The sequence below is a fragment of the Lissotriton helveticus genome, chromosome 8 (genome assembly GCF_964261635.1).
Source record: "Lissotriton helveticus chromosome 8, aLisHel1.1, whole genome shotgun sequence".
NCBI lineage: Eukaryota > Metazoa > Chordata > Amphibia > Caudata > Salamandridae > Lissotriton > Lissotriton helveticus.
In genome coordinates, this window is record NC_136069.1 from 1,649,707,625 (window position 1) to 1,649,719,935 (window position 12,311).

A 12,311-nucleotide genomic window follows, 5' to 3' on the forward strand; every position below is an offset into this window, starting at 1 on the left:
TAAAAATATTCCAAACCTATACATTGGATATCCCCCATTCTGGCAAACCTTGCTTTATGACAAATCAAGTCTTTGACCCAACTGTCCCTAAAATTAATAAGGATGCAATCCCCCTCTAGGTCCTTCTTACTTGGCCCAACCCCAGGGAACCCGTTGTATACGCTTAGTATTTGTGTTGCAGAAGCAGGTGGGAGTGGCCTATTATTATTAAGCCAGAATGTTACTTTATTTACAAGATCCTGACTTGATTCGTGTTTGTTTGGTGCAACTACTGGAACACCTGTCAGAATTGCCATAAAAGGGGCAGAGTCAGGGGGTATGTTTACACAGATTTGTTTATTTTGGGAGGCTATTTTACTAGAGACTGGCACCCCGCTCGGTGGGATTGATTTAGACCCAGCAGCTGCCGCTGGCGTAGATGCAGTTGGATTTGATGTCGATGCTATAGCTGTTACAGTCTTAGGCCGAGAGTCCGCAATAGCCGCCATTGTGGGTTTGGTCAAAGCGGTTTGCAGAGGGATTCCCTGGGGATGCACAAGTACAGGGGGTTGAGGTGTTTTACTTTGATTTTTCTGGGCCCCCTTCTTCGTTATAGTACGGTTACCCAAGGTCTCAGGTGGATTACTTTTCTTAGTAAATGTTTCCAGAGAGTGTGTGTTAACTGATATTAAGTGCTCTAATTGGTCTAGTTTTAAATTAACGATTTGTGTTCTCTCTAGATTGGGCATCAAGAGGCTTTTTACCAGCTTCTCAATATTTACCAATAAGTCTTCATTGTTATTATTATTGCAGCAAGGAGTCGGATGACCAACATCCCCAGAGGGGATTCCCCTTTGTCTGGCTGAGTTAGCAAGAACTCTGAGTGCAGATGTCTTTGCTGACTTAGCTCTACTTCCCTTAATATGACCCCCCCTCTTTTACGTTTACTAGTTTTTGTGGCTACTGTGTCAGGAACCATAGCTTGGGGTTGCAAGGGAATAGGCCCTATGGAGCTCAAATTACAATGTTGGGTACTATCCCCCGCTGTACTTAAACGATCTTCAATTGAGCAGTCCACTATATCATCCATGGGTATTGGTTGGGAATCAGGGATCACTACAAGATTTGGGCTAGCTTCCAAATCATTGACTATGCTCTTTTCTGGGGTGGTCACAGAGCCAATCCGGCCCAAAGAGGAGCGTTTCCCTGTGACTAAATCTAATGACAGACGCTTTTCTGTGAGGGCAATTTCTTTTTCCAGTATCCCCGTTGCCCGAATAATGAAGTCATCTAGGGTTCCAGTTGCCCTAACACTACTTGTCTTTACTGTTACCTGCCTACCCTTCCCTGATCGTAGGGACATCATATGAGGTTAATATGTACAATCCAAATATAAATAAGGCAAGGAAATAAATCTAAACTTTAGCCAAAGTAGCTAAATAAATACCTAATAACAAGGATAATTAAAAATGTACTTTGAGTCCTCGAGTCCACGACGAAAGAGAATGGGCCCGGCCCGTCCTTGCACGTCCTTTGACGGCCTAAGACCGCCCGCCCTTTGCCCGGGCTTCGCCCCGGGCGCTCCCGCGCTGCGGTACTGCAGATCGTTGTTATAGGGAGAGGGGGCGGAGGGCATGTCAGCCAGGGAGAGCGGCCCAGGTGTTGCAGGGCAGGCAGTCTCGCAGGGACTCCTGGGAGGTTGAGTCCCTGTGCCTCCGCTCGCAGCCCTGCTGTGCTCTCAGCGCTCCCCACGATTGGGCAGAGTGGGGTCCAAAAAAGCCCAGGGTCAGTGACGCTGCTTCAGGCACCACTACCAAGCGGGACCCGCGGAGCGGGTCCGGCGAGGTGCAGGTTCCTTTCACGGGTCTGAAGGCGGGAAAACCAGGGTCCGTTCGGCGTTGCAGCAAAATGCACAAGTAAGATCCCACAGATTAGGAGATTCTGCCGGTGTTTTAAATCCGAGGCGGGGGGCGTGTCAGCCAGGGAGAGCGGCCCAGGTGTTGCAGGGCAGGCAGTCTCGCAGGGACTCCTAGGAGGTTTTGTCCCTGTGCCTCCGCTCGCAGCCCTGCGGTGCTCTCAGCGCTCCCCACGATTGGGCAGAGTAGGGTCCAAAAAAGCCCAGGGTCAGTGACGCTGCTTCAGGCACCACGACGAAGCGGGACCCGCGGAGCGGGTCCGGCGAGGTGCAGGTTCCTTTCACGGGTCTGAAGGCGGGAAAACCAGGGTCCGTTCGGCATTGCAGCAAAATGACTATGGAGTCAAAATTAAGAAGTTGAGATTGGACCTCTAAATGGATTCTCTGCCCCGGTGTTGTTGTTGCTGCTATTGACGTTGAGGGTCCAACAGCCTTACGCTGCTCTCTTGGTCCTTTTACACTATTGCGTTGGTATGTGTTTAGATGGTAATGCATCAAAACAGTCCTGCAAGAGTATTTTTTATTTGTAGCCCTTGACAATGTCTTATGACATATTATGCATTGTGCAATCTGCTCACTATGAACTTGTCTTAAAGAATGTTCAAGCTAGATAAATGATCAAAAACAACAGGGGAATACCCAAATCACCCTCTTATACCTGGTTAAGGGACGTAGTTTATACAAAGAAATTGGTATAAAAGGAAAAGATACAGCACAATTTAGGAGTACAGCACATTTAATTACCCTCTCCAAAATTCATATTTTTTAGGAAATATATCAAAAAATGTTTATAACACACATGCGCAGAGGCACATAATCAATGAAATACATACAACAATGACATATATCACATATATCGCAACGTTCTGCAGATACAATTTTTTTTTATATATGCAACACCACAATAACCCTACAAAAATAGTTCTTACTAGTGTCCCCCTTACACTTCAGGGTAAACCACTTGGAGATAGACAGGATGATACACCTAAGGTAAATAGGTTATTAGACCTAATTCTGGTGTGGCACCCTACAATTATACAGAATATTCTAATTACAAGAACTCCTCCTTAGAAGTGTCAACATGACCACGTTTCAGCCTTTTCTTCTTAGGCCTCTTTAGGACAGGGTTTATACATTACTAAACAAAACACAAAAGGACAATATTACTCCAACCTACTAGCATGTGGTGAACAAGCTGGTTACTAATCATGACTGCCCATATCAACTACACGTGGCAGTTCATCTGTGCTACCCGAATAGCACCCTACATCCGCTGCTTCATAGTGATCAGTGTATGGAAAATTAAATGAATGCCCAATAATTATGTGCAGGGAAAAATCCAAAAAGGTCACCAAGGGCCATCAACCAAATGCCTAGACCCTCGTCTAGATAAATGGGCATGTTCTTCCTATTGTTTAAAAGTGTATTATCCAATTACATTCATTTATTTCCCAGTATCATGATTCTCTGTTTTATTTTTGATTATTGTTTGTTGTGGTTTTGTAAAGTTGTAAAAAATGTTGATCGTCTTATAGTAACAAAAATGGTAACTGGGACAGGAAGAATTCGAAAAATGTGCACTGAGAAATGTGCAAAAAATATAAAAGTGGAAAAAATGAGTATGTATGATTTTTTGCAGCATTGTGAATAGCTGTAACACCCTGCTTACCAGCGGTTATAACAATACTGCAGTCCATGTAATACGTGGCCATTCTTGAAAACTCTGTACATGCGTAGTCCTACCATGACGTACATCTGACGCAGGGGATTACGGCGAGGAGGGCAGCCAGGAGACACCACGATAAAGCTAAGTGGGCTTTACTTTATTAGTAATATTTATTTTAAAAAATGTATTGCGAGTGGTAGGATGCGGGAGGGTCCAGGGCTGAGCTCCACTCAGCTGCAGAGTCGGATGTTTTTTCTGACTTTGCGTTCTCCATGGAACACAGAGTATGCAAAAATCTGCAAACTCCACCAGCAGAGCGGTGTTCGTGGTCCAGGGTTAGGTTTTAGTGCTATTATCAACTAATATTTTCATAATTCATACCTCCTGTTCTCCATCTCGGATTGTTTTCATTTTGAAGTAATGTTGTCTATTACATTTTTCAAAACTGATGTGGGTTGTGAGTTGTGAGTCCTCAACTGTTTAAAGGTTTTGGTACTTCCAAATTCTCAGTAACCAGAGGTTGAGCTCAGAATTAAATTAATAAAACCTTTGACAGGACCTAACAAGACAGTGATTTTATTGCTTGTGGTGGACACAACTCCACAACAACTACTAAACTACTTTCTGACATAGATCTTCAGAGGTGGGATCCAGAACCTGTGGTTAGCAGTACCACAAGTTTTAAAAGTTGACATTAAAAATCATTAAATTTTATAGACAGCAAAAATCTATTTTGATTTTCAATTGGCATAAGTTCTTTTATTGGGTCATTTTTTAAGTTTATGAAAAATGGGTTAGTCCAAACTTTGTACCTTAGGTCTAAGGGAACATGAAATTGGATCTGGCTATCCTGGCTCATCTCACAGAAGTGTAAATGAAGGCCTATGAAGAGAATGGAAGCTGAAGATGGGAATGATGCAAGAATGTAGACTATGACCTGGCCCGCTTGGCTTGGGAAGAGGTCAGCCAAACACAGATCCCCTCTGGTGGGTGAAGATATTGAAGAAACCAAGAAAGAAGAAGGGGAGGGGATGACCTGCTCTAAAATGGATTTTCTGGTGCACCTTTCACAGCTGGGAGTGACACAGTGTCCGCCATCATGAGCCGCTCTGAGCTGCCAATTCAGCAGATAGTTGTCAGTGACAACCAGTCAGCAAGGGAGCAGAGGGCCAAACTGGCAGCCATCACCCTGGAGGAAAAGAAGGTAGCACAAGAAGAACATATATCAGCCTTGCAGGAGAAGAAAGCCAGCTCCAGACTGGTTGGCATCATATCAATGAATTATTGTTATTAATAAACCTTCTTGCATTGAGCTAAAAAGTAATTGCCTCTTGGTGTCTTTCAAAGGTGCCTCCTAGATATTTTATTTTATACTCAGATTTTCTACATAGGACAGCTAGACCTGCCTTGGTGAAAAAAATGTTTTGCTTCTTCTCACTGTAGCGACATGGTAACATTAATTTTCCACATTTCCTTCCTTCAAATACCATGCGCCCTACCTTGTGGGCTACAAGGCTTACATAGGGGTGACTTACTAATATTTAAAAGATAGGTTTGTACCTGTTAAAAACGTTTATTTTTAGGTGTTGATGTAAACTCGATTAATTCAGTGTAGCAAATAATGATGCATGAAGAGTAATTATGCATTCATCGCAATTTTCAATGCAACAATTGTCCACTTGCATCCCAAATGGATGCAAGAATGCATTTTGTGCTATGAAATAGTGCTAAATGCAAAAATATGAAAAGCACACTCCCTAACAGCCTGAGTTTGAGTTTAGAGGTGTGGCACCGGGACTGCCCTGCTGCTGCACTGCCAAACCCATGGACTGGCAAGATTATGAGTGTTTCTTGTGTCTGACAAGCTTTTTTTAATGTTACTGTGGTGGTGCCCTCAAAATGGACACCACAATGGGAATACCAAAAACTGTTCCTGTTCGAAATGGACATTACAGTCCATTCCGTGCAGGAACTGGTATGCATGCACACAGTGAGGGGGGCGGGCCTTGTTTTGCCCTGTCTGCATCCACATGATGTGAACCAATGGGAGGGGCCCATCTTTCCTCTCTGCGATGGTTTTTATTGCGGTGGAACTGCCATGAAAACCGTGGGGAAGTGAAACCTTGTAATATGTTTGGCTTGACTGCTGCGGTCTGGCCAAGCATATTACTGCCTCTACACTGCCACACCACCACCAGGGAACAGCGGTTCCCTGGCGACTACCACCATGCCCCACAAGTCTGGCAGTCCATGAACCGCCAGAATCGTAATAAAGCCCTAAATGTGTTCTTGGGGTAGGATTTTCACTCAACATATTTATTGTAATGAAAGATGATGCGTTGTCAGGGTCTTGTAGTTACATCAAGTATATTTATTCTTAAGTTACAGGAAGATGGTAAGTTCATTAAGTGCCCTTTAAGTTGTTATAAATGCCCCAGTAGTTGCCCCACCAGGAGCAGCCTCCTGGCTGCTCAGCCGTCCAGATCAACTGACACTCCACTCCTTCAAACCCACTCCAACATTCTGTATGACCTCATCACAAGTTGAGCATGTAGGCAGAGAACTATTGAAAGGAGAGTGCAGCAGGTAAAAGGAAGATTACAACACATCTCCCTCATCATAATATGAAAGAACATACAGAAAGTGTGAAGCTGTTAGATACACGTTAAAATACAAAGGGAAGCAGTAAAATGAAAAAGTACACCACTTCCGATTGCTGTGAAAATTATAACAAACAAATGTAAGGAAGTAGTGTAGTAGAACAATAATTAAAAGTGGAAGAAAATGCATGATATAAAACATATCTCATTCTACCAACGCTATGAAGTAAAACATACTACACATCTTACCCCCTTACTCAAAAATGGATGAAGATGGTAAAGCACTCATGGTAAAACACTTATATGGCAGAAAGAGGTTGTACAACAAAAATTATAATACACCCAGCTCTCTGATTAAATAAGGAAATACAAAGAATGTAAGTCAAAAAGATATAATCAAAAACTATAAATTGCGTTTCCAAAACACACCACACGGTGTACCTAAAACGCCACATGAGAGGTCCAACACCCATAAAAATTCTTGGGTAACAGTAAAACCAAAACTGTTAAATTATGAGTACTTAGAACTCAAGGCAAACGTAACATGGGTTACCCTAAGACAAAGCAAACATGCCATGCCAATTGCAAATGCAAAACAACAACCCAAAAGTATATCAAAACAAAAACAGCGAGCCACACCAACCCAAAAGTAACCCACCCTGGGCACTCCTTCACCCGAAGGACGCTCCTTCACCTGAAGGACAACAAAATAAGGGAAAAACAATCCCAAGATAGACAAAATTTTGGGGGAATTTCAACACCCAAAGGAAAACAAAATTATTGAAATTCGCCATGCCCATGGCAACATCTGGTAGGTTTCTTTGGACCTAAAGCAAATAGATTTCGGGAAACTAAATCCTAGGAAAACAAAAATCCACGCCAAACTAAATTTAGGAAAACTTTTAACTAAATTTGGGAAAACTTCACGTATATCTGTATAAGGGACACTCCAACAGAGTCAAAGAAACACCACACACACTCACCAACACCACTCCAGAAAACAAGAGACAAATATTATAATTGACCAGCAAAATAAGAAAGTCTCATGCTTTGGTGAGTTGTCTCAGGTAATGAATGTTGTAAATATGAGAAGATTCGCGACGTCCTCCGCAAAACAACACAATTCCGACAAAACACACTTCATGGTTACAAATAAACCAACCACAGTAACATGCCCCCAATACAAAATAGTGAATATGCAGATGTAAAACAAGGTAATTCTAACATAACAAACTAAAACAATAAACGTGGTCACCGTTGTCTAGGTAGATGAGCGATACTTCACCCGAAAGTCCAGTCAATAATCATTCATCCATAGTCCAAAAGTTGCAGGTAATATCCAGCGTAATTAGAGAATTGCGCCATCAACACGAGAACTCCATTCATGGTTGATGGTAGAATCACCATGAAATTCTCATTTGCGCATGTAAATCCAGATTTGCGTATGTAAAACCAGGTTTGCCACAGCTAAAATAAAGTTAGCCTTCACGTAATGAGATGTTGGCAAGAGTAAGCATCATTCCCCTGCGATGTATCTGCGCATCAAACTTGGAGGTGAAACGTCGTGAAATTCAGGATAATAAAGGAATTCATCCCAATGTCCCAAAATGGCCGCCACAGCGTCGTTCGGCGTCGCTTTCTATTGAAAATAGACCTCACATGGATGCTGAACCAGACGCTGTCATAGGGGTCAAAGGAGACTTCCACCAATACCACGGAGGATTCCAACGACGTCATCAAACCAAAACACGCAGGCGAACTGGAAGGAGCTCCAGAGACCAACTGTCACTGGTGAGTCTACGAAGAAAACTGAATCGTCAATGGCAGCAAACGCGCAGGAATTAAACTGTGAGTAGAAGTAAGGAAAAGTCTTTCATGCGCGTAGAGAGTCCATTTGTTAAATAGATGTCACGAGCTGTAGTTCGCGCTACATGTTGTACTCACTTTGTTTTTCCAGTGTTGACAATGCGCTCTTGAGCCCAAACACTTCATAACATGAGTGCTACGTGTTGAAAACTTGCTACCAGTTGAACGCCTTAAAATATTCAAACATCATTGCGTTGCTCTTAATCGTGGTACTGCGTGTTATCATTAAATTGCTGCGTGTTATATGGTGAGTCAACTGGGTCAGAAAGAGACGCTAGCTCGTAGTTAAAAGTCTCTTGAGGTCTCTCTTTAGCCAAAAGTAATTTGCAGATCATCAGCTGAGTGTAATTATCAAATCGGTAACATAAGCTGCAGTTTAACTCTTTTTTTTTTCATAAAAAAAAACGATGTTGTGCTTTCATTGTCTGTTACACAAAAAACAGCTTTCCTCACATTAATGAAGATAAGGGTTTGCAGGCTGTCCTTACACACAGGGAAAACAGTCACCTTGGTCCAGTAAATTTATGAGCTAAATCACACGTTTGTGGAAAATCAACACTCACCCAAGTACAACAAGCACTGGCACATCCACGTTGGGGCTGACCGGTCTTTGGTCACTGGTGGGGTATGTGGACAGCCAGTTTGCTTCTCTTATGTGCGCTTCTTCTTTTTCTAATGTTTCTTCAGTTTCAGTTTCTTCTTTGTTTGTGCTTCTTCATTTTCATATGTACAAGCCCATTCAATGTATAGGTTCTCCAACTCGTCGCCAGTATTGTAATGAAAGATGATGCGTTGTCAGGGTCTTGTAGTTACATCAAGTATATTTATTCTTAAGTTACAGGAAGATGGTAAGTTCATTAAGTGCCCTTTAAGTTGTTATAAATACCCCAGTAGTTGCCCCACCAGGAGCAGCCTCCTGGCTGCTCAGCCGTCCAGATCAACTGACACTCCACTCCTTCAAACCCACTCCAACATTCTGTATGACCTCATCACAAGTTGAGCATGTAGGCAGAAAACTATTGAAAGGAGAGTGCAGCAGGTAAAAGGAAGATTACAACAATATTTCTGGTGTTTAGCTCCATTTTCTTAGCAATAAATGCACCCTTACATCTATAATGGATGCAAGAAGGCATTTTATACTAAGAAATAGCACTTAACATGCTGTTTGTGTAGAAGTTTCACCCCAACACACTCCTTGCATTGCTTAGTGAAATATGGATGCAAGTATACATTTTGTGCTAAGAAATAGTGCTAAATACAGCCTTGCATAAATTGTGAGCAGCCACTTGTAGTCAATGAATGTGCTCTCAGGGTAGCATTGGTTCCCGCCAAATTACTCTTAATTATGCAAATGGGAATAATTGTGTTATTATTGGTAATATTGCATCAAAGATTAAAGCGAAAATACCGAAATTTCTTTGATTTCGCCAGCATGAATAGAATTTAGCTCAGGCCTAATTATTCTGACAGTTCCATCACAGGTGGTGGGCTTGAATCCATGATTTTCTTGTCACATTAATAAGTGCAGCAGTACATAGGTGACATTTAACTTTCTAAGCCATGCAGCAGTTTCTACACCATATACTATGGATTTATATGAAATTTAACTATGCCAAACAGGGATTAGCCAATTTCTACACATTTTAGGGGTCAGAGCATAAACACAGGCCACTGGAAAGCAGTGCCTTGCTGTGCATATTCTAAACACCATGCAAATAACAAAAAGGGGAGAGAGAGAAAGAAAGTGTGGATTCGTTCTCCCTGACTAGATATGTATAAACAATAGGAATCCACCTGTAAAGGTCATGTGTTCCCTACTGTGGTGTGGAGCACATAGTGTTTTTAAAATACCCCTCACACACCAAAAGGGCCCTTGATGTCATGCTTCATCATCGGGGTCTTCGCACCCCTCTCCGGAATGCGGCGTGCTACTACCTACGACTACGCGGGAGCACTTGTTCAATGACTATGCGTGGTGCATGTGAGGGTTATGTGTGAGTGAGTGGTGGAGATTCTAGGTGAGTGAATAATTAAAAAGTGCCCGGCTCGTGGGGTAGGTCAGAAAAAGTTTTAATGAGCCCCAGGGCTGGTACTATTAAAAAGGGTGCAGGTAGAGGTGATTGTGTGGTATTAAGCACACCACCTCATGGGTGCGTCGACATGTTTCGGAGATCAACTCCTTCTTCAGGACACGGTGCACCACACCCCACCTTACTCACATTTCTCTATGTAAAAAAGATGTATTTTTAAAAAGAGCGGAAATGTAGTGATACAATGTGCCTACAACGATGGTTTTTAATGTTCTCGGTGGTAGGAATATCATTGCTCCCCCTAACGCGGCTTGTTTGAAAGTGCATGTATTGCCAGAAATGGGCTAACAAACAGGTTTACTCAGTTCTGGAATGATTCTTGAAATATTTATGATTTTATTTAGGACTAATTAATTTCCTTATTATCTATTGATGTTCTGAAATTAGCAAAACTGTGATCCTGAGAGATAATCTTTGGAAACGTTTGCTGTTATCATTTATGGTATGAATTTGATTGAGTAACCTTGCTGCTTCATGGTTTACACATGTAAATTACTTTTATGTTGCACAAATGCAGACATGTTCGTTTTTATAGCTTGATGTTAATTATTCATTTTCATGTCACTAAAAAAAGCAAAGAAGGAATTTTAAGATTATACTAATGTGCATGATTTGCTATTTTTTTAATGAATTTATATGGTTTCTTTTCAACCAATATTAGCCTGATAATGCTTTGCTGACCTGCTTCTATTTTCTCTTTACTTTCAGAGATCTAAGAGCCACAATTCTGAACATCAATGCTTTCAGATATCAACCAAAGTTATAACCCAGAATCAGAATTCATTCTATTAGGTTTTCCAGGATTCCAACAATGGCAGCACTGGCTCTCCATCCCATTGGCTATCCTCTTTGTTTTAGCCACAGCAGCAAATCCCACCCTCCTAGCCACAATATACAGAGAGCAGTGCCTCCATGAGCCTATGTACTACCTTCTCGGCATGCTTGCCTTGGTGGACCTTGTTCTGAGTTTGCTGACCACTCCAAAGCTCCTGTGGCTTCTTTGGTTTAATGATCGGGCCATCAGCCATGCAGCATGCTTCACTCAGATGTTTTTTGTTCATTGCTTTCTTGGATTAGAGTCGGGTACCTTCCTGGTCATGGCGTTTGACCGCTACTATGCAATCTGCCACCCATTGAGCTACTCTTCAGTCATCACTGAGAGATTTGTGGTCAAAGCTGTTGTGTTGGTCTTCATAAGGCCTGTGAGCTTGTTTGTCCCCATGCCCTTCTTTTTCGCACGCTTACACTTCTGTTCCAACAATGTTATTGCGCACAGCTTCTGTGCAAATTTAGCCGTCTCTTCACTAGCATGCGATAACACAAAACTGCATCACATTCATCAACTGGTCACAGTTGGGTTTATTCTTGTTCTAGACTTGCTGTTGATCGCACTGTCCTACTGCCTGATCCTTTGCGCAGTGATGAAGATTCGCTCAAAAGGGTCCTCACTGAAGGCCTTCAGCACCTGCACCTCTCACTTGATTTTAATTCTTTTTTTTTATTCCACTCTTCTAGTTCTTGCCATAACATATAGACCAGGAAACAATGTTCCTCCAGATGTCACTATTTTGCTCAACGTCCTGCACCTGATTGTGCCACCAGCCTTGAACCCTATAGTTTATGGAGTCAGAACAAAGGAAATTAACAATGGCATAAAAAAGCTTTTTAATACATGTTGACAACCCAGTAGGTAACAAGGGGCATTCAGGTGCTTTGAACTTGATTTCCAAATTAATATAACTGCAGCTTTGAAGTCAGGCATCTGGGGAGCCTGTCAGTACTCGTCCATATTCCTTCCACTGATGAACTAACATCTTTATTTTTGGCAATCCTGGAATTGAAGAAATAGAGATCTATTTAGACTGATTAAATCTTGCTAGTAAACTGTTCTAAGCTTCTTATAATCTGTGTTGGATATCCCATGGTTGATGTGTGTGGCATTTAGCTGAATACTTTCAATCTTTAGTTGTTTCTTTTGCAGAAATGTACACTAATGTATTATTCTCCCTTAAATGACAATTAAATTGCAGTCACTGCCTTTTCCCATTTGGATAAGTGTTTGTGGTTGTTATCGCCTGTGTACCTGCCCCTTTCAGATCTACCAAGGTTCATGTAAATTGAGGTGTGTCCCCAACCAAAGGCAGGCAACTACTTCTCATAGAGAACTCTATGGTTTCAGTGCATAATCCAAGTGT

The 12,311-nt window shown here is 42.0% G+C and overlaps 1 protein-coding gene across 1 annotated transcript; it reads left to right on the forward strand.

Annotated features, from left to right (window-relative positions):
- Positions 1-10,853: 10,853 nt before the first annotated feature.
- LOC144774062 (olfactory receptor 56A4-like) lies at positions 10,854-11,795 on the forward strand. Its single transcript, XM_078659092.1, has one exon. The coding sequence runs from the start codon at positions 10,854-10,856 to the stop codon at positions 11,793-11,795; it is 942 nt and encodes a 313-aa protein (XP_078515218.1).
- Positions 11,796-12,311: the final 516 nt, after the last annotated feature.

Excerpts from the sequence above, each read along its gene's own strand:
- LOC144774062 (XM_078659092.1), top strand. The coding sequence starts at position 10,854 with ATGCTTTCAGATATCAACCAAAGTTATAACCCAGAATCAGAATTCATT.